This window comes from Scyliorhinus torazame, chromosome 1 (assembly GCF_047496885.1).
Source record: "Scyliorhinus torazame isolate Kashiwa2021f chromosome 1, sScyTor2.1, whole genome shotgun sequence".
In the NCBI taxonomy this organism is placed as follows: Eukaryota; Metazoa; Chordata; class Chondrichthyes; order Carcharhiniformes; family Scyliorhinidae; genus Scyliorhinus; species Scyliorhinus torazame.
In genome coordinates, this window is record NC_092707.1 from 253,545,031 (window position 1) to 253,564,779 (window position 19,749).

Here is a 19,749-nt window from a genome sequence, read left to right on the forward strand (position 1 = left end):
TCAGTAGAACCTGCAAGGCTGGCGATGCTCCCTTTTTAAACAGCCCTGGTGAGGCGATTCCTCTGCTGCTGCACACATATTCAGCAGGTCATATTTGAAGGAGGACATCAGTTGGAGCAGCAAGATCAGAAATGGCAGCATGGGCATCAGGTTGGCATTACACTTTGACTGAAATCACAATCTGCCTCCTCTGCAACTTACTCTCCAAATGCCGGGGGTAATCATAGAATCATAGAATTTACAGTGCAGAAGGAGGCCATTTGGCCCATTGAGTCTGCACCGGCTCTAGGAAAGAGCACCCTACTTAACCCCACATCTCCACCCTATCCCCGCAACCCCATCTAACCTAAGGGCAATTTTTCATTGCCCCCCCGGGGATTCTCCGACCCGGCGGGGGGTCGGAGAATTCCGCCCCTTATGTAGTGATCTCCTCAAGGGTTAGAACAGCTGACGTGTTAATTCAAATTTTCAAGATTGCGTTTGATAGGCTTTGGTTGAATAAAGGGTATTAAGGGTGCGATCCAATGGTCACATTGCACCTGAAAAGCAGCTCACCATGGCGCAGCGTGGCCAATAAAAGCTGGGAGACACCCTCTCCCGGGATCTACCCAGCTCGCAATGTTGCGATGTAAATCCTGTCCATTATGAGCGGGATCACTTTTTGGCAAATCTGCACATTAGAGCAAGAGAGCTAGCCTCACTCAAATGTGCAGATTCCCAAGGTATCTGAGGCTTTGGGATTCATCCCCTACACCTCAGGCGAGCGCTGTTCAGCACTCATCCCACAAATGGGTATCAGACAAAACGGCACTCGTGGAGGTCTCCCAGGGGATCGGATGCTCCCAGCTGGATGCTCTTTGGGAAGGGGATAGTGTTCTGGCACAAGGTGCCCAGGTGCCAGGTTGGGGTTTTTGCGCACGAATGGGCCGGGGGTGCCCTGCATGGGTGTTACAAGGGGAGGGACCTGGGACTCTACCATAGTGCATTCGGGCTGGGGGTGTTGGGGTTGTGGGGTTGGGGTCGCTTCAGGGGCCTTGGAGATTGGTATTCCATTTAAAAATGGTGCCCTGATCTCTCACTACACTGAGGCGTTCCGGAGAGCGGAGCTCCCCAGTGTACAAAACGGGTCTATATGCAGCCTCGTCTCTGTGTTCCTCACTGAGGTCCCTTATACAACATGCGACGCATTGTATAGCCATGTGTTTATCAGTGCTGCGAGCGCCAGAAAACTCGTGGCTACTTGCGCTCGCTATGGGATTTTATTCCCAATTAGTTGAATCGAGCCCTAAGTGTTACAGAGTCGAGGCAGGTAAATGGAGTTGAAATACAGGTCCGTCAGGATTTAATTGAATGGCAGAATAGGCTGAGGGGCTGAATGATCATCTCCTGCTCTGACATGAATGGAAGATTTAGCCTCTGAATTTCACTGTGACATTGGTTAACAGCACAGAGATGTGAACCGGCACTGCAAAATCGCTGAAATAGAAAATATGGGTCTACAGTGCAGTTTCTCAGTGTGTAATCCTGCACAGCTGAAATTGACCATTTGCCCCAGATTTCCTGCTTTTCTAAAATTGACCAAGGTGAATTTCAAGCCAAGAGAAACACAGTGAGGCAGACATGTCTGTGCAGAAAGCCAGCTCCTAGAGTCAGGGAACATTGCAGTCAGTCAGAAAGTACGTTGTAATGAATCACAAAGCCAGCAACTGGAACAGCTGCGCATGTAATTTATCTTCTATTATCATCCTCTCCTTATTTCTCTGACTGTTCTATCTCGGTTTCAGCCTCCAAATTATCAAACTATTTGACATTTATTTCTACAAAAGCCAATTTAAGATTTTAGTAATCTGAGAGAACCTGAATGAATTATATAGAATTTCATAATATTTAAAGCAGGGACATGGGTCTTTCAACCTATCCAGTCTATGTAAGTGTTTATGCTCCATGCAAGCTTCCTCCCACCCTATTTTATCCAGCCCTATTGGCTCTTCCTTCTATTCGCTTCTCGCTCGTGTATTGGCCTTAAAAGTATCTATTCTATTTGCCTCAATCACCCTATAAGTTCCACGTTTCTCTCTTTGGGTATAGCAGGTTCTCCTGAATTCTTTGAGGTTTATTAGTAACCATCTTGTATTTATGGATCCTAGTGAAGGAGTTACAACAGAACAAAAACAGCAGTTATGCCTAAACAGAGGGGGTGTGGTTAAACCGGCTGGTGAGAAGTTTCAGGTTTGCAATAGATATTCACCTGGAAACTCCCATCAGTGGTCCCTGACCTCCCCTGTGTTAAACAGTATACCATTCCTGCCTAATACGTAGTTGGACAACAGAACGCCCAGTGAGCCAGGACAATGAAACTCTTCATTGTGTTCACTGGATACTGTGACCACACTGGCCTCCACATGTATGTCTCCTGATAAACAAAATGTTTCTGTGCCTGGAAGAGTGAAACCTATAGTTAGATGCTGGACAATGGTGTTTGTATGTGTGAGGGTTGGTTAATTTCCAACTGTGTCTCTATTGTGCTGAGAGAGGGCTATGGCATGAGGAATAAATATGTCAGCAGAGGTATGCGGGTGTTCATAGAATCATAGAATTTACAGTGCAGAAGGAGGCCATTCGGCCCATCGAGTCTGCACTGGCTCCCTGAAAGAGCACCCCACCCAAGCCCACACCCCCACCCCATCCCCATAACCCAGCAACCCCACCCAAAACTAAGGGCAATTTGGGACACTAAGGGCAATTTATCATGGCCAATCCACCTAGCCAGCACTTCTTTGGACTGTGGGAGGAAACCGGAGCATCCGGAGGAAACCCACACAGACACGGGGAGAACGTGCAGACTCCGCACAGACAGCGAGCCAAGCCGGGAATCGAACCTGGGACCCTGGAGCTGTGAAGCAATTGTGCTAAGCACTATGCTACCGTGCTGCTGTGTTGCTTAGCAATTGGAGCCTTGTAAGGTCGAGAACATTTGAAAGTTTAGTTAGCTAATTTGATTGCAGTGGGAGGCAGGCAGTGAGAGAAGAGGCAGCTCTCACAGCTCTGCTAGAGGCAGTTGGTTTTAACAGGCTAAAGAGGGAACCTCTCTCAGCCTTGCTAGTAGAAAAACCATACTATGATGTAATGGTTGAGAAAACAGATGCCAGAAACCTAGAATCCAGCTAGTTAAGGAAACTAACGGAATGAAGAGGAGATCTGGAGTTAACACAATAGAGGAAACTGGAAACCAGAACAGACTGAACCAGAACAGATTACTGTTCAGTAAAGTCAGGGAGAGTTGAAAAGACATTGGATCGTGAGAGGCCAAAAGGATATCTACAGGTAAGTTTTGTGAGAAATAACTACAGCTAGGGAGACATTATTTGAAATATTTGTGGAAGTTGGTGGCTGCACCTTGGAGTTTGTGTAAATGCCTTTAAGACAAAGGAAACCTGAAAGTGAAACCTTGATGGAAAAAACAACCGCTGTTTCCATCAAGGTTTCACTTCTGTGTTTAGTTGTTAAGTTGGGGGGGGGGGGGGGAGTAAATGAGTATTGTATTATAATCCAATTTGCTCATGTTTAATAAACATATTTTTCTTGTTAAAACTAATTAGCAGCCCTGAGACACTCTTCCTCCACGTTTTATATATAAAAGTAAAAGTTACGATCTTTTGAGCCAAGCTTCCATTCTGGAACTTTCCCGTCCAGTTATAGCATTAACTGAGCTTGTAACAGAATAATGTCCGAAGCATTTGTCATCATTCTTTATATCCAATAGAACCTGCCTGGGGTTAATACAGGAAGTTAGCTCTCGCTCCTAGTATGATGTAGATCAGACATATTGCGCGTGCTATTTTGTGCAACATCTTTCCCAATTGTGTATTCACCCTCTTCTCTTTCCATCTCAATGCCCCAGTTGACTTTGTCTGTCTCTATAGACTGAAGTACGTTAACACTAATAGAATCTATTAGTTTGTGATGAAAGGTGGAATAATGCATTGTGAAGGAGTAATTACCATTTGTCACTTTACCCACAAAAGAATACCAGAACCAGATGGAATCCATCTGTGCAATTGCCAATGACAGGCCGGGCATCCCCAAATCATTCCTTTCTAATTTACCTTGTCCTCCCTTTCATTCTTACAGATGTGTCGATTAAAATAGCAAGATCATTGAGTAAAAATTGCAGCATGAGTCACTGATGAAACCCTGTTTCTCTTCTTCAGGGAATGAAAGTTTAGCAGAAAATTATGTGCAAGACAGCAAGATGGGTTTCATCATCAACGCCATTTATGCCATGGCACATGGGTTGCATGACATGCACAAAGCTCTCTGTCCAGGTCACTTGGGACTCTGTGAAGCAATGAAGCCGGTTGATGGCAACAAATTACTACAGTTTATAATAAAGACTTCATTCATTGGGGTCTCTGGCGAGGAAGTATGGTTCGATGAGAATGGAGATTCTCCAGCAAGGTAAGATATTGACTCAATAAAAAGCTTCCTATCTATTATTTGGTGTTGCTTATTTGAAACGTATAATTTGGGGGTGAATATTTTGGGATTAATCATTTGGGGATGTTGATTTCTTACGTTTTATTTGGGCCAGTTATGTGAGGGTGTGCCATCTTCCAAATTCCAAGGAAAACTAAAGGTGTATCACAATCTCAGACCAGACTCCAGTAGTGACTAGGATACTGGACCGAAACCCCAATATTTTATTGTACTTTTGTAAGACTGTGAGGAAAGGATACTTCGCTCCAGGAATGATTGCACAAAGAAGTAGGAACATGGTGTATTAAAATAAACTCTATTCCTAACACAATGTTAAAATCTTGAAAATCACTCCCAAAAATAACTTACAATTGCCCCTAAAACAGTATTACTCAACACAGTAAATGCAATCCCCTTAATTGCTATCTTTATTCCCACTTAAGAAAATAGACCACCTCCGCTCTCCATCCACCCTAAATACCAACGGCACAGAAGAATACTTGCTTTACAGAGTTACTCTTTGAGAAAGAGATCTCTTGACACAGCTTTGCAGAACAGATCTGACTCCGTTCCGACCCCCTTCAGAAACTCTAGCTGGATGTCTTCAAAGGCTGTTTTCAACTGGCTTGTTTCAGCTCCTCCTTATCTTCAGACAAGTCTGCACTGCTTGAAATACAATTAATCTCTTTTAACTAATCTACAGTGAGAACAACTTACTAGGTCTCCGATTCAGCCAGAATCAGGACTGAAACTGAAAATGTTTTCTGAAAAACCCTGATGCCTTAGCTCCACCCAGCAACGACATACTCTCACCAAGCTGAAAACTAATTAACTCCCAGGGAATCTTCTTAATCAAAACAAAATTGCATTAACCCAAGCTTTTTATGATGGTTAATTGCACCTCAGACTGCTAAAAGCTTTGTTGTCTTTCAAACCAAGATTCTTTTTGAGACATGACTGCAGCAGTCACACACACACAACCCAGACCTTTAACCCTTACTTCACCAAATATTTATAATCCAATATACCTAAAATTTTACATTCATCACAGATGTACCATTCTGTTTGTGGATGTCATGAGTTGTGTCTCTCCCGCATCTCTTTCTGGGCTTAATCTTAAACCCCTGGGTATTAGACACAGTGTTCTATTACTGGCATTTGAGATACTGGACTTCAGTCTAATTGCTACTCACCTGTAATTTGGGGGTATTTATTTGAGGTGGGAACATATGAATGAGATTATAGGCCATTTAAACCCATGCGCATGTTCCAGCCTTTAATGTGATCATGACTGATCCATGACATAACTATGTATAACCCACCTTTATCCTGTATAGTTCTTAAAACCTTTTGATTGATAAAGATCGATCAATCTAAGATTTAAACTTAATCACTGGCTTTTTGTGAAACAGAGTTTCAAGTTCTTACCATTCTTTGTGTGTAAAGGTATTCCCAAACTTCACTCTTGAAATAAAAGCAGAAAATTCTGGAAATACTCAGCAATGTTAAGTTATGTTCCTCACCACAGACACTGCTGGCCTGCTGAGTATTTACAGCATTTCTGTGTTTATTTCAGGTTTTCTGCAGTATTTTGCTTTGGTATTATTGTTAACTCTCGAAATCATAGAATTTACAGTGCAGAAGGAGGCCATTTGGCCCATCAAGTCTGCACCGACTCTTGGAAAGAGCACGAAGCCCACACCTCCACCCTATGCCCGTAATCCAGTAACCCCACCATACCTTTTTTTGGGAAACAAAGGGCAATTTAGCATGGCCAATCCACCTAACCCACAAATCTTTGGACTGTGGGAGGAAACCGGAGCACTCGGAGGAAACGCACGCAGACACAGGGAGAACGTGCAAACTCTGCACAGGCAGTGACCCAGCGGGGAATCAAACCTGTGACCCTGGAGCTGTGAAGCCACTGTGCTGACCACTGTGCTACCGTGCTGCCCTGCACGTTCTGATTTTTTTGACTATGCCCCACAGTACAAGATTTCCCCCATCAGCAGAAATCATTTCTCTCCATCAACCTTAACAGTTCCCCTTAATATCTTGAAACCTTTGAGCAAATCACCCTCCCCCATCTTTTAAATTCCAGGGAACGCTAAAAGTGTATCATCCTGCTTCTGAATGAGTTGTGTCTCTCCCTAATTTCTTTCTGGACCTAATCTTGTCATGTGAGAGTACCTTTAAGAAATGGGTGTTTACTACTGCAGCGATGTCAGAGAGTGGGTGGAGCTGGGCTGTCTGTCAGCTTTTTACTTTTGTTTTAGGCTGTTTGCTGCAGGGTGTGTTTTAGTTTCGTTTTCAGTGTTGGAGCTGAAGCCAGACAGAGCAGGTGTACTGTTGATCTCTCTGCCATGAAAAGACTATCTCTTGATCATTTGGTGAATTCAGAATTATGATTGATCTCAGTAGTGAATGTAAACCTAATCTGCTTCTGTTAAAAGGTGTTTCTTTTGTCTTCTGGATGTTGTTTGGGAAGTTATTAAGGATTACTTAGTGTTGTATTCTTTGGGGGTTGTGTTTGAAGTGATGGTTGCTAAGATGTTCACTGTATGTTTTAAAAAGGTTAACATGAGTTCATAGAATAAACATTGTTTTCCTTTACAAAATACTTTTCCCTTTCTGCTGTACCACACCTGTAGAGTGGGCTGTGTGCTCCCCATACCACAATCTATTAAAAGTTGTGGGTCAGGTGAACTCCATGATACACTTTGGGGTTCTCTAAACCCTGGCCCATAACAATCTTAAACCCCTGGGTATTAGACGTGGTGTGCTGCTACTGGGCTTTGAGATACTGGACATCATTCCAAGTGCTACTCATCTGTAATCGTCTATGTACACAACTTAGACTGAAGAAATGGGCCAGTTGAGTTCAACATCTGCCGAACGGATAATTTTGGTATCTTAAAGATGAAATTACTAAACAAATCTTGTTGGGGGGGTAATTTAGTTCCAACCACTCGGATTTCAGAAACGAAGATCTTGCTTGAGAAACCTTGTTTGAAGAGGTGAGAGGTACACTGGATTGTGAGGAGGGGAATGAAGTGGTTGTCGTGTACTTAGACTTTCAAGAAGTCACTGACGAGGAACTGCACAGGGGTCTATTGGAAATTAAGACAAGTGCAGCAAGCTGGACTAAAAACTGGTGTTAAGGGGAAAGCAGAGTAGGAGTTATGGGCAGCTTTTCAGAATGGTTTGAAGTTGTTATTCGTGGTCCCACAGGGTTCAGTTCTGCAATCATTCCAGTTCATTTTGTGTATCAATGATTTAAATATTGAAGAAGACTGTTGTTCTTGAAAACGAGCACTGCCCAAGGGTGCCTGCCAATGCTAATATAGATCCTCAGCAACGCGGCACTGACAAGGTTTTCATGTTTTCATTGTTGACTGACAGTTTGAAGAAATTGAAAATGACAAGCAGTAGGGAATATATTGCATAGAATTTCATAGAATATGGAGCACAAAAACAAACTAATAGTTCCAGCAGCTCCATGCCAGGATTTATGTTTCACATTACCCTTCTCCATCTAATCTCATCCCCATATCTTTCTTCACTCTCTCATGTGTTTACTTAGCAAATTCATCTCTGCTATTTGCTTCAACTGTTCCATGTGGTCGAGAGTTCCACATTTTAACGACTCTCTGGGTAAAGACGTAACCCCTGGACTCTTAATTGGGTTGTTTAGTGACAGTTCTTTATTTATGCCTCACCCCCCACTGGTCATGGGGAAATTCCTCTTACTCTTCTTTGAATAAGGCTTTGGAATTCTTTACACTGGCATAAGAGTGTGGTATTCATTACACTCCTCCATCTTAGAACATGGAACATACAGTGCAGGAGGCCATTCGGCCCATCGAGTCTGCACCGACCCACTTAAGCCCTCACTTCCACCCTATCCCTGTAACCCAATAACCCCTCCTCACCTTTTTTGGCCACTAAGGGCAATTTAGCATGGCCAATCCACCTAACTTGCACGTCTTTGGACTGTGGGAGGAAACCGGAGCACCCGGAGGAAACCCACGCACACGCGGGGAGAACGTGCAGACTCTGCACAGACAGTGACCCAGCGGGGAATCGAACCTGGGACCCTGGCGCTATGAAGGCACAGTGCTATCCAGTTGTGCTACCGTGCTGCCCGTGACTCCATGTTGCCTTTAGCTTGAAGGAAGATCTGCCTGGTAGATAGTCTAAAGGGAATTTGCACAATCTCCAAGCTTCCCTCCTTCTCTGTATGTCTACAGGGTGGTGGAATATGTTAAAACAATTCTGCAACTGGTCAAGAATCTGCACAGAAGGTGGTGCCCAGCAACAAATGTTCGCAGGAAACCTACCCACTCGCTGATAAAGTATTTTGGGGGGCAGTAAATGAATAATTTGAGAGATGATATTTGGTAAGTGTAAGATGGTTTGGAAGGAACCATGGACTTTATGATTTCCAAAGTTATCCATTCAGAGGCAGGGGGTTCCCTTGCCTCGGGGCGGATTTACATGGAGTCGGGGACAGACCTTAGAAGACCTTTATTTCCCAATTAAGGGGCAAATTAGTGTGGCCAATCCACCTACCCTGCACATCTTTTTGGGTTGTAGGGATGAGACCCACGCAGATACGGGAAGAATATGCAAACTCCACATGGACAGTGACCTGGGCCAGGATTGAATCCAGGTCCTCGGCGGCATGAGGTAGGAGTGCTAACCACTGCACCACCGTGTTGTCCCTAAAGAAGACCCTTTAAAGGGATTTCCGACCTCAATGCCAGCGCCTCCGATCTTTGTCAGAATGGGATACGAGTGCAGGCTGAGAGAGGGTTGCAAGCCTTCACTCTGCACTCCCAACCTGCCTCGCTTGCTCCAGTGCGGAGATAGGCATCTTCTAGTCCAGCATAATTATCATGGAGTCAGTACAGCTTTTCAATACAGAGGGTTGCACAGCCCCCTCAGAGGTATTTGAACCTTAGTTTTGCAGAAGGAACCTTTTTAAGGGTAAATTCAAAAGTTCTTACCCATACCTCCCATGCCAACCTATGCCCCTCCACTCATTGCAGTGGCCCATCGTAAATTCCATGCCAACCTATAGTACTTCAAAGCCCATTTACCTAGTATGCACTCTGTACAGAACCACTGAACCCTATAGTAAAAATGTCATATGTGAGAAAGTTTGAAAAGACCAGTCATTCATGACTTGTTATGTTGTAGGTGTAACATGAGCGGCTTCCTTGTGGTGCACTTGACAAAGGAAGGTTCAGACGTGGAGATAACTTCAACGCGTTTATTAAACTATTTACACTTCTTTTACTCGGGTTCAACACTACTGCTAATCCTACTGTAGCTACCCAGACTGACTAACCAGTTGCTGCAATCCACGTGGTGGGTGTAATATTGAATCAACCCTGTGTCTCTACTCTCTGACTGTCTCCACTGGAAAGAGGCAGATCATGTGTGCGGTGTCCTTTATATATGGGTTTGTGAAATGCCCTCTTGTGGTTGTGTCACCTCCGTGTGTATCGTGAATGCCCATTGGTCATGTCCTATCTAACTGATCTATTGGTTGAGTGTGTGTGTGATGTCTCTTGTGCTCCCTCTAGTGTCTAGCTAGCCTACATGTATTTACATTGATGCACATCACCACATCCCCCCTTTTTTATATGTTCATATTTTCTGTACACTTTAAGAAAATTGAACAAAGAACAGGTAGATAAGGTAAGGTATATACAAGTCATGGGAACAGTGATTAAACAATAAGTCCAAATCATTCGTGTGAATCCAAAAACCATCAATCATCATGGTCAAATGTCTCTCTTGGTTATGAACGCCATCAACGTCCCTGTGCCACAGGAACCAAGAAGTGGTCAAATCACTTCGCTGTCTGATTTGGAGCCACTTTCTTTTATCGATGTTTGTGATGGTGCTGTCGGATGGCATCTTGTAGCTAATAAGGTGTTGGCGTTGAAGAGGTACCATCAACAGTATCATTCGAGGTCATGGATGTGCCATATGTTGAAGTTGGATAAGACTGTACATGCTGATTCTAGCCACATGCTGTGCAGGAAGGGTGATCCTGCTGAGAACCGATGAAGCTTGTCGAACTGGAAACAGAATTGCTGCTCGCATAAATACCTGGTGATGGTGTGAAACTAGAACCTTGCATCTGATAGGAATATGCCGTCTGGCCAGGCTGGGGTGCAACAAATCCTGGGCTGTAACTAAGGCATCCAGTCTGTAGTGCAGATTGCGCTTGCGGTAGTCCTCCTTTGGTCTTGATTCCATTAGTGGGCAATCCGTAGTGCTGGCCTGTTTGAGAATATGCTGCCTAGACTGCTGGCTGCTGCATGCCTGAATACTGGGTTTGTCCAGCATGAGCTGTCATTGGCTGCACTGCTGGTGTGGAAAACGTGTGTGGATATAGCTGTGGTGAATATTGGTGTATTCCTCTTGGACTGTAGCCGCTGCTTGTTATTACTGACCCAGTGTAATTGTTAAGTGATCCATCTCCTGTCGTTGTGGCATCTGCTGTCACCCTGAGCGTGCCATTACTGAGGTTGCGGCACTCCCTGTCTGGAGTAAAGTCCGGCTGACGTGAATCAGAGTCGGTGTTTGGTTGCTCTCCATCTGGAGATAGTCTGTTTTAACTGAGTCAGTGTTGGTTTGTTGATGCTCCCCGTCCGGAGTCTTAGCAGGTTCACTGGAGTCAGCTGAGATTTCTTGAAGCTGCAAGTCTGGAGTCGGAACATGCAGGAATGCATTGACTTGTGGAGAGGTTCGAGCGAATGAGGGTGGAAGTATCATGGTGTCACCGGAGTCACCAGCGGTCTCACAGTGATCGTCGAGTGCCTCTGAACACACTAGCTGAGGTCTGTCACTTTGCACATCTTGCATGGGAAGTGGGATGCTGTCGTCACTCGTCTCACATACCATGGGTGGAGCCTCAGTAGCTGCTTGTTGTTCACTTGGGTTGGGTAAATTGTCAGAGTCTTCATCTGGTGGCGCACACAATGTGGGTGGACTGTCATTGTCTTGCTGTTGTCCTTCATTTGGGCTTGGACTGTCATCGTCGCTTTGTTCTTCACTGTAGCATGATAGACCGTCATGGTCGTCCTGCTGTGCACTGGAGCGTAGTTGACTGTCATAGTCTTCTTGCTGTTTACTTGAGCATGGCAGACTTGCATCATCTGCCGCTAGTTGGTCAGAGGAGATTGCTAGACCCTCATGGTCTTGTTCCTGCAAGGACTGTGCGTCGGAGTCTTGCGTTGCTTCTATCGTGGAGGCTGTCCACGAGCTTGCTGCGGAGGCTTGTGACACTGGAGTCACATCTTGTGTGTGCAAGGACTACGCTCTTGCGTTTCTGCAATTGTGGAGTCTGTCCACGAGCTCGCTGTGGAGGCTTGTGAAACTGGAGTCACTTCTTGTTCATGCAAGGACTGCGGTGTGGAGTCTTGCGTGTCTTCTTTCGTAGAGTCGGGGACACTGAGCGGTGCGTGGACTACAGTCTGTGTGGCAGCAGGCCGCTCTCTGTGGGCTTGTACAGCTCTCTGTCTCTTGGTTTCAGGCCGCAGCATAATCCTGCACTCACGAGTCAGGATGTTATATCTGCTGAGCTGAACATCCTCAAATCCGAAGAGCTCGTTGTCGGGGTCATCAATGTGCAACACGTCTAGTTGCGGATCGGATTTGGTACTGGGGTAGTCTCCTAAGGTGAAAGGTTCGTCTGAGTCATTGTCTTCCAAGGCCACATCATCACGTTTTGTGTCAGAGCTGGCATTGGGCTCGCGAGGTCCAGAGAAAATGTAAAAGTCGGTTTCGAAGTATTCAAGGTCGGAATCATCGGTTTGGGCGTAGGTAACTGCTTGCTGCAGGGTTCTTCGGAGGTTAATTTCATTTCCTGGTTCAATTTGAGGCAGTGTGCTGTCATTCCAGGTGAAGGAAGGTTGCTTTACGGCTTTAGTACATTTTTTCTTTGATTTGGGACTTTTCCCCTTTAAATGGGTGTGGTCCGGGGCCTCTGACGTCATGACGCACGTGACATCATACGTAGGAAGCATTCGCTGTTCCTGTACCGATGGCCGTTTTCGTGAATGCGCATGCGCGGCGTCTCGCGCATGCGCAAACGGACCTTCCCGTTCTGTGCGCTTCTCGCGCAACTGCGCAAGTGCAGTCCCTTTAGAAAGATGGCCGCCGATCAAAACTGTTCTCTTCTCCGGGATCTCGGCCTCGTGCTGAGTACTGGCGCCTCTCTTACCTTTTCTTGCTGGTTGGAGTGTGTTTTCCTCAGTACTTGCCGAATTTGTCCAGGACAACCTGGAAGTCGCTCCTGTTTTGCCCTTTGGAGAACTTGAATTTTTAAAAGATTTCTTCTGCTCTGGCACCGGCGATGGTGAGGAGAAGCTCTGTCTTTTCAGCATCAGCCAGGTCTTCTAGTTCGGCTGCTACCAGGAAGATTTCAAACATTTGCCGGAATACCCGTCAGTTTTCACGGAGATCGCCGTGGCACTGGAGCTGCTGCAGAACCCGGATCTCGAGCATCTTGCCTGGGTAGTGTTGCTGGTTGTCACTGTACGCTGAGGTATGGCTATGTGGATTGAAACAGTTCAGTCCTGGTACCATGATTTGTTATGTTGTAGGTGTAACATAAGCGGCTTCCTTGTGGTGCACTTGACAAAGGAGGGTTCAGACATGGAGATAACTTCAACACGTTTATTAAACTATTTACACTTCTATTACTCGGGTTCAACACTACTGCTAATCCTACTATAGCTACTCAGACTGACTAACCAGTTGCTGCAATCCACATGGTGGGTGTAATATTGAATCAACCCTGTGTCTGTCCTCACTGACTGTCTCCACTGGAAAGAGGCAGATCATGTGTGTGGTGTCCTTTATATATGGGTTGGTGTAATGCCCTCTTGTGGTCGTGTCACCTCCGTGTGTATCGTGAATGTCCATTGGTCATGTCCTATCTAACTGATCTATTGGTTGTGTGTGTGTGATGTCTCTTGTGCTCCCTCTAGTGTCTAGCTAGCCTACATGTATTAATATTGATGCACATCACCACAATTCATTTCTAGCCTTCTTGCAAAGAACCCCTTTTACTACATCCCTTTAAAAGTGTCAACCAACCAACCCTTTAAAGTATCACTAGCAGGAACAGCTAGTACTTGATACCTCTGTATCTTGTGTAACTGAATGTTCATTTACACAAATTGTGAGCAATTGTGAAAAAGATCTGAGAAAGCTGTCAATCAAGCAATGCATTCTCTTTGCAGCAGCTGTTTCAAGAGACAAATGGATGACTGAGATTTCAGTCAAGAATGTATAATGATGTGCTTGCAACTTTCTGCTATTGATACCATAAACGGCTGGTTGATTGGCACATTTACAGAGCTATATTAAAAGGAGTTATCTGTCAGAAGGTTATGAATGAATGACTGATCTTTGAAATCTTTCTCAGACATTACATTTTTTACTGTAGGGTTCATTGGTTCTGTACAGAATGGGTAAGAGGGCATTGAAATGCTATAGATTGGCATGGAGGATATGAGGAACCATGAGGGGCATGAAGTGGCATAAATCGGCATGGTGATTATGTTAGCTGGATGAAAGAGTGTGCAGGATGAGGGCAAGAGGGTTGTTTTCTGTCTTAGTTGCTTTTCCTGCAATGGGGGCAATGTCGCAGAGTATTGGGTTGGGCCTGTAAAACTTCCCACCTTCACACCCAGCATCCTAACTGGGGCTGACTCCAGTTAGCACACACACCGCTGCCCTACCAACCACCCCTCCCCCGCCCGCCCAAAAATGAAAGCCCCACCTCTGCAGGAACTTTCTCCCAAGACGGCGCACCAAGCCGGGAAATATCCAAAACCCGCTATCTATCTCTGGGATGAAAATCCAGCCTGTCATATCTGGGTCTGTTGTGAACTAATTGTTAGAAATGGATTGTAATAAATAACAGCTCCATTATTATATAATTCAACTGCCAGGATGGCAGAAGGCAAACTAGACGGACCGTGTCCTTTCTTCATCCAGCAATATCAATGTTCCCATAGATACCAGACACACTGTGCCATGAATTCTGTGCTTCTTTTAATTTCTCAAAATGATGTACAACCGAGATCTTTAGTAATCTACAATAGGATACAGCTTCATCAACTGCGACTGGCTTCATGGGAAACATTGAATTGAAGGATAAAATACGTAGATTCAACTAATCAATTCGAAAGCCCACAAAGTATACACCAGCTTCAACTCTGACTATGATTCACAATCAGATGTGCCCGAGACAGAGCAGAATTACACATGCAAAGCTACGAATTTGGCAAGACTCATTCACACTAAACCCTAAGGAGATTTCTTTATGGTCAAAATGAATTGTGCTAACGGGCACATACTAGGTGAAGCGCAATAGGCGATATGTTAAGGGCCTAGAACCTTGTCTAGGTCCTGAATCCTGTGATGGGACCCAACATAACATTGGCGCAGGTTCAGGGCAGTGGAAGTAAGTACTACCTGGAAGATCAGATGGGTTTATGCCGACAGATGAGGGGACCCAAATCTTTTGGCAGTTAGAAGCCATCCCTTTAATGAGAGAACGTTGCTTGGCCCACCAAGGTTATTCCTTGAGCTGTGGGTGGAACCACGAATCCATCCAACAACTGCCAAGAATGAACAACTTGGATCTTTGATGCCCAAAGGATTTCTTCACAACCTTAACAGCCGCATTCTATTTCACAGTGGATTTCAGGCGTTGGGGTTTTGCCTTCCAATCAAGGTTGTTTTATTTTCTGCTGAACATACAATTTTCCTGTGCCTACCTGACCCCACACCGTTTTCATGTGGCAGTCGAAGGGCTGGGTATGCCTTGGGTTCAAAATACACATGCAACTCTCCTGAGATCAGGATCACCATTGTGAGGATTACATGAATACTGTATGTGCTCTGCACAATTTCTAATGTGTTTAAGTCCTGAAAAATGCCCCTCATTGAAGAGTTTACATAAGAACAGAAGAACTAGGAGCAGGAGTAGGCCATCTGGCCCCTCGAGCCTGCTCCGCCATTCAATGAGATCATGGCTGATCGTTTGTGGACTCAGCTCCACTTTCCGGCCTGAACACCATAACCCTTAATCCCTTTATTCTTCAAAAAACTATCTATCTTTATCTTAAAAACATTTAATGAAGGAGCCTCTACTGCTTCACTGGGCAAGGAATTCCATAGATTCACAAACCTTTGGGTGAAGAAGTTCCTCCTAAACTCAGTCCAGTTTGTGAGCACTGGGGGGATACTGCAGAGGAGTGAGGAAAGTTTTGAAAGGTAACAGTTGTTTTGACAGCTTCAAATGTTACTATTTGTTGCTTTGCAATGTGGATGTGTTTTTAATGCATTGATTCTGCATAGGGATCTGTTCTGTGAAGGTAAGTTAACCCTGACACATCCAGCATTGTGTAATTGTCGTCATGCATTCCAGTATTTTAGTAATTGTCAAAAGTGCGATAATGCACTAAACAATGGGGGAGGGGGAATGTTGTGTCAACCTCTGCTGTCATGTTTTGTGCTGTAATTTAAATCACCTGGTAGCTCTGGCTATTTTTTTAAAAAACATTGCTTTTGAAAAATGAAAAAGGTTCCTGTACCTGCTCCCTCCCATTGATAGGCACTCACTTTTGAAATGGAAATGAGCACCCTTCTGTTCTACCAGGTACTAACTGGAAGGTTTTGTTATGAGAGCTGCAATCATTATGAATGCTTGGCTAGGTTTCAAAAGGCACCTCAACAGATGGTCTGTTCATCCAGGAACAATTGAAACTCATAAAGAGGCTGTAATAACAAAACGGGTCTTTGATTCTGTGTTCTGTGTTTGTTTATAAACTTAATACGCACTTAAAGGATTATCATTTTCTTTTGCACGGGAGTAGGTTTTTTCTGGATTCATTGGTTGGGTGTTTGAATTCAGGGTGTTATTAGATCATTAGTGGGGTTTTCTTCCCAATGATTTTATAATAATTCCTGCTGCTATTATTTGGCTCCTGAGGACTGTATGTGGTGCATGCTGGATGGGGGGCATGGAGATGGCATGGGCAATCTGAGAGGATGTGTGGTGGTACGGTGGGTAGTGAGGGGTGAGGTATAGGGGGATTTTAAATTATGTTGGGCGCTGGCAACCTGTACATCACACTCCATTATGGTTCACAAAATAAACTTCAAACCCAAACCCTGTGTAAACAGACATAAATGCGAGGAAAAGTCAGACATGGGTTGCACGTGCATTTCAGATTGCACAAAAGGGAACAGGTTGGCTTTTTCTGAGCCCACATGTCAATTCGGGCACAGGTCCTTCTGGGGACATTGGGCTTCTGCTACTAACTGGTCAGTAGGTGATCTGTCGAGACCTTCCTTCGTCAAGGTTTAGCATCTGACCTTTTTCCATCCCAAAATCTAAAAATGTAAGCAGTTTCAATCAGAAATGGCATTCGATGGCACAGCAGAGTAGCACACCTGTCGGAAGCGGACAATCCCAACAGGCGGGGTGGGGCTGTAAAACCCCACCCACATGGGATAACATTCCATGAGCCATGTTTATGACATTTTAATGCTCTTGTGTGCCTGGACCCCAAGTTTCTTTCCACCTTCCACTGTTTCTAGGTTTTCGCCATATATAAAGTACACTTATATCATTTTTAGAATAAAAGTGGCTGACCTCACATTTGCGTACATTGAAATCTATTTGCCCATTGACTTCATCTATCTTTATCTGTAATTTTACATTGCCATCTGTACTACTGACAATATGTTGTTGGCAGATTTGAATATGGGGCTTTCTCTTCCATTATCAAAGTCGTGAATGGATAAAATGAAGAGCTGAGGGCCCCATTTTGATCCCTGTGGGTCACCACTGGTCACATCCTACCAATTGGACCGCCAGCCCATTATCCCTATTCTCAGTCTCCTGCCGTTCAGCCGATTTCCCAAAGAGGCCAACAGCTTGCCTCTTATGGAGCACTTTTAACAAGTATCTTGTGGAAGTCCAAAGAAATAATATCCAGAGACATTTCCCTGTCCACCTCTTCAGTCACTTCTTCACAAAATTCCATTAATTTTGTCAGACATGATCCACACTTTAAAATCCATGTTGGCTGTCTTTGATTATCTAAACTTCTCAAGGTGTTCAGGCACCCTATCCTCAACTATGGACTTCAACAATTTTCCAACAATTGATGTCTAACTAATCTATAATTCTCTGATTTCCCTCTGATACCCTTTTTTATTGTGTCTGTGGTCTTAAAGTGCATGCAGTGTGTTAACATAAATGTGGACCCAGATTTTCCAGATCGTCAGGAGATTAGAAATAGCCCCTAAGTTGCGCTACGGGGGTCCTTGGAAGTCCCAATGTCAGGCCCATGTGAATTGCCCAGGTGGTTTGAACTTCCTGATGGGAAATTCCACTGCTCTCCAGGACCTTCTCAAAAAAGGTTCTGAATTCTGAATCCAAGTCAGCGACGCAAGATGGTTCCAACTTACTGACCTGGAGAGTTAACCAGGAAATGTCACACAGAAAAAGCCGAGGGTGCGATCAACCAGCCACATTGTGGCCCAATGAGAGCGCTGTGTGGACGGTATATGCCGGGTGAGGCCTCCCAGGGGCTCCCTGACAGCTACGACATGTCGCAGGATCTACCCAAGTCCCGCGAGGCGTCGGAATCAGGAACCCTTGCAACATGGGCCGGATCAAGCCACGCTCACGAAAGTAGGCCCTAACCTTACTTAAGGCCTACAGAGCCGGTATCTACCGGCATTCCCGGATCGACCGACCTTCCCAGTGAGGCCACAGCTGGGCTCCGTTCAGCACACAAACTTGGACCAGATGGAACGATACCCAGGGGTGTCTTCCAGGCCATCGGAGGCCCCAGGGTGACCAGGGATAGGGCAGGATGGCCCCCTAGCCCTCCTCCTGGAACATAGGCAACTTGGCACAGGTAGTCTGGTATCTTGGCACTACCACCTTGGCACTGCCAAGGTGCCTGGGTGGCACTGCCAAGCAGGCAGAAGCACTGCCAGGGTGGCAGTGTCAGGGTGGCACTGCCATCGGTCAGGGACCGAGGGGGGCAATGCCCATGAAAGGATGGTGGAGGGGAGCATGAAGGGTGGGGAGTGTAGGGCAGGTAAGAAGGGGCCTCTGGGAGGTGGAATAGGGATGACGGGTGGAGGTCCAGGAAGGGGGTGCCTGTAAGGGGGTGTGGGTGGGCCTGAAGAGGGAGGGCCCCCAGGGACCCATAGCGCGGTGTCCTCACTTGGAGGATTGTGGGGTAATGTCCATTTGTATGGGGGTTGACATGGCCCATGGGTAGGGGTGGGCTGAAAAGCACGCGTAGAAATCGGGGCACCCTTTCAAAATGGTGGGCCCGACCTCTGAGTTCATCTCCACAGTGATGGCTAAACCAGTGAGAAACTCCCCAGGATCCAGAAAAGTGACTAAGTGTGGTTAGATGGTGGTGGGGAACTCGCCAACAGAGCCGGGGAGAAACTCCCAGCAAAACCCGCCACAAATGACACTGAGAAACATAAGAACATAAGAACTGGGAGCAGGAGTAGGCCATCTGGCCCCTCGAGCCTGCTCCACCATTCAATGAGATCACGGCTGATCTTTTGTGGACTCAGCTCCACTTTCCGGCCCGAACACCATAACCCTTAATCCCTTTATTCTTCAAAAAACTATCTATCTTTATCTTAAAAATATTTAGTGAAGGAGACTCTACTGCTTCACTGGGCAAGGAATTCCATAGATTCACAACCCTTTGGGTGAAGAAGTTCCTCCTAAACTCAGTCCTAAATCTACTTCCCCTTATTTTGAGGCTATGCCCCCTAGTTCTGCTTTCACCCGCCAGTGGAAACAACCTGCCCGCATCTATCCTATCTATTCCCTTCGTAATCTTATATGTTTCTATAAGGTTCCCCCCTCATCCTTCTAAATTCCAACGAGTACAGTCCCAGTCTACTCAACCTCTCCTCATAATCCAACCCCTTCAGCTCTGGGATTAACCTAGTGAATCTCCTCTGCACACCCTCCAGTGCCAGTACGTCCTTTCTCAAGTAAGGAGACCAAAACTGAACACAATACTCCAGGTGTGGCCTCACTAACACCTTATACAATTGAGCATAACCTCCCTAGTCTTAAACTCCATCCCTCTAGCGATGAAATGAAATGAAATTAAAATTGCTTATTGTTACGAGTAGGCTTCAATGAAGTTACTGTGAAAAGCCCCTAGTCGCCACATTCCG

The 19,749-nt window shown here is 45.4% G+C and overlaps 1 protein-coding gene across 2 annotated transcripts in view; it reads left to right on the forward strand.

Annotated features, from left to right (window-relative positions):
• LOC140420693 (metabotropic glutamate receptor 1-like) overlaps window positions 1-19,749 on the forward strand; it is an 842,616-nt gene that overhangs the window by 758,795 nt on the left and 64,072 nt on the right. For both annotated transcript variants that reach the window (XM_072504696.1, XM_072504691.1), the window contains exon 5: window positions 4,212-4,458. In XM_072504696.1, the coding sequence (XP_072360797.1) occupies window positions 4,212-4,458 (247 nt within the window). The remainder of the gene's footprint in view (window positions 1-4,211; window positions 4,459-19,749) is intronic.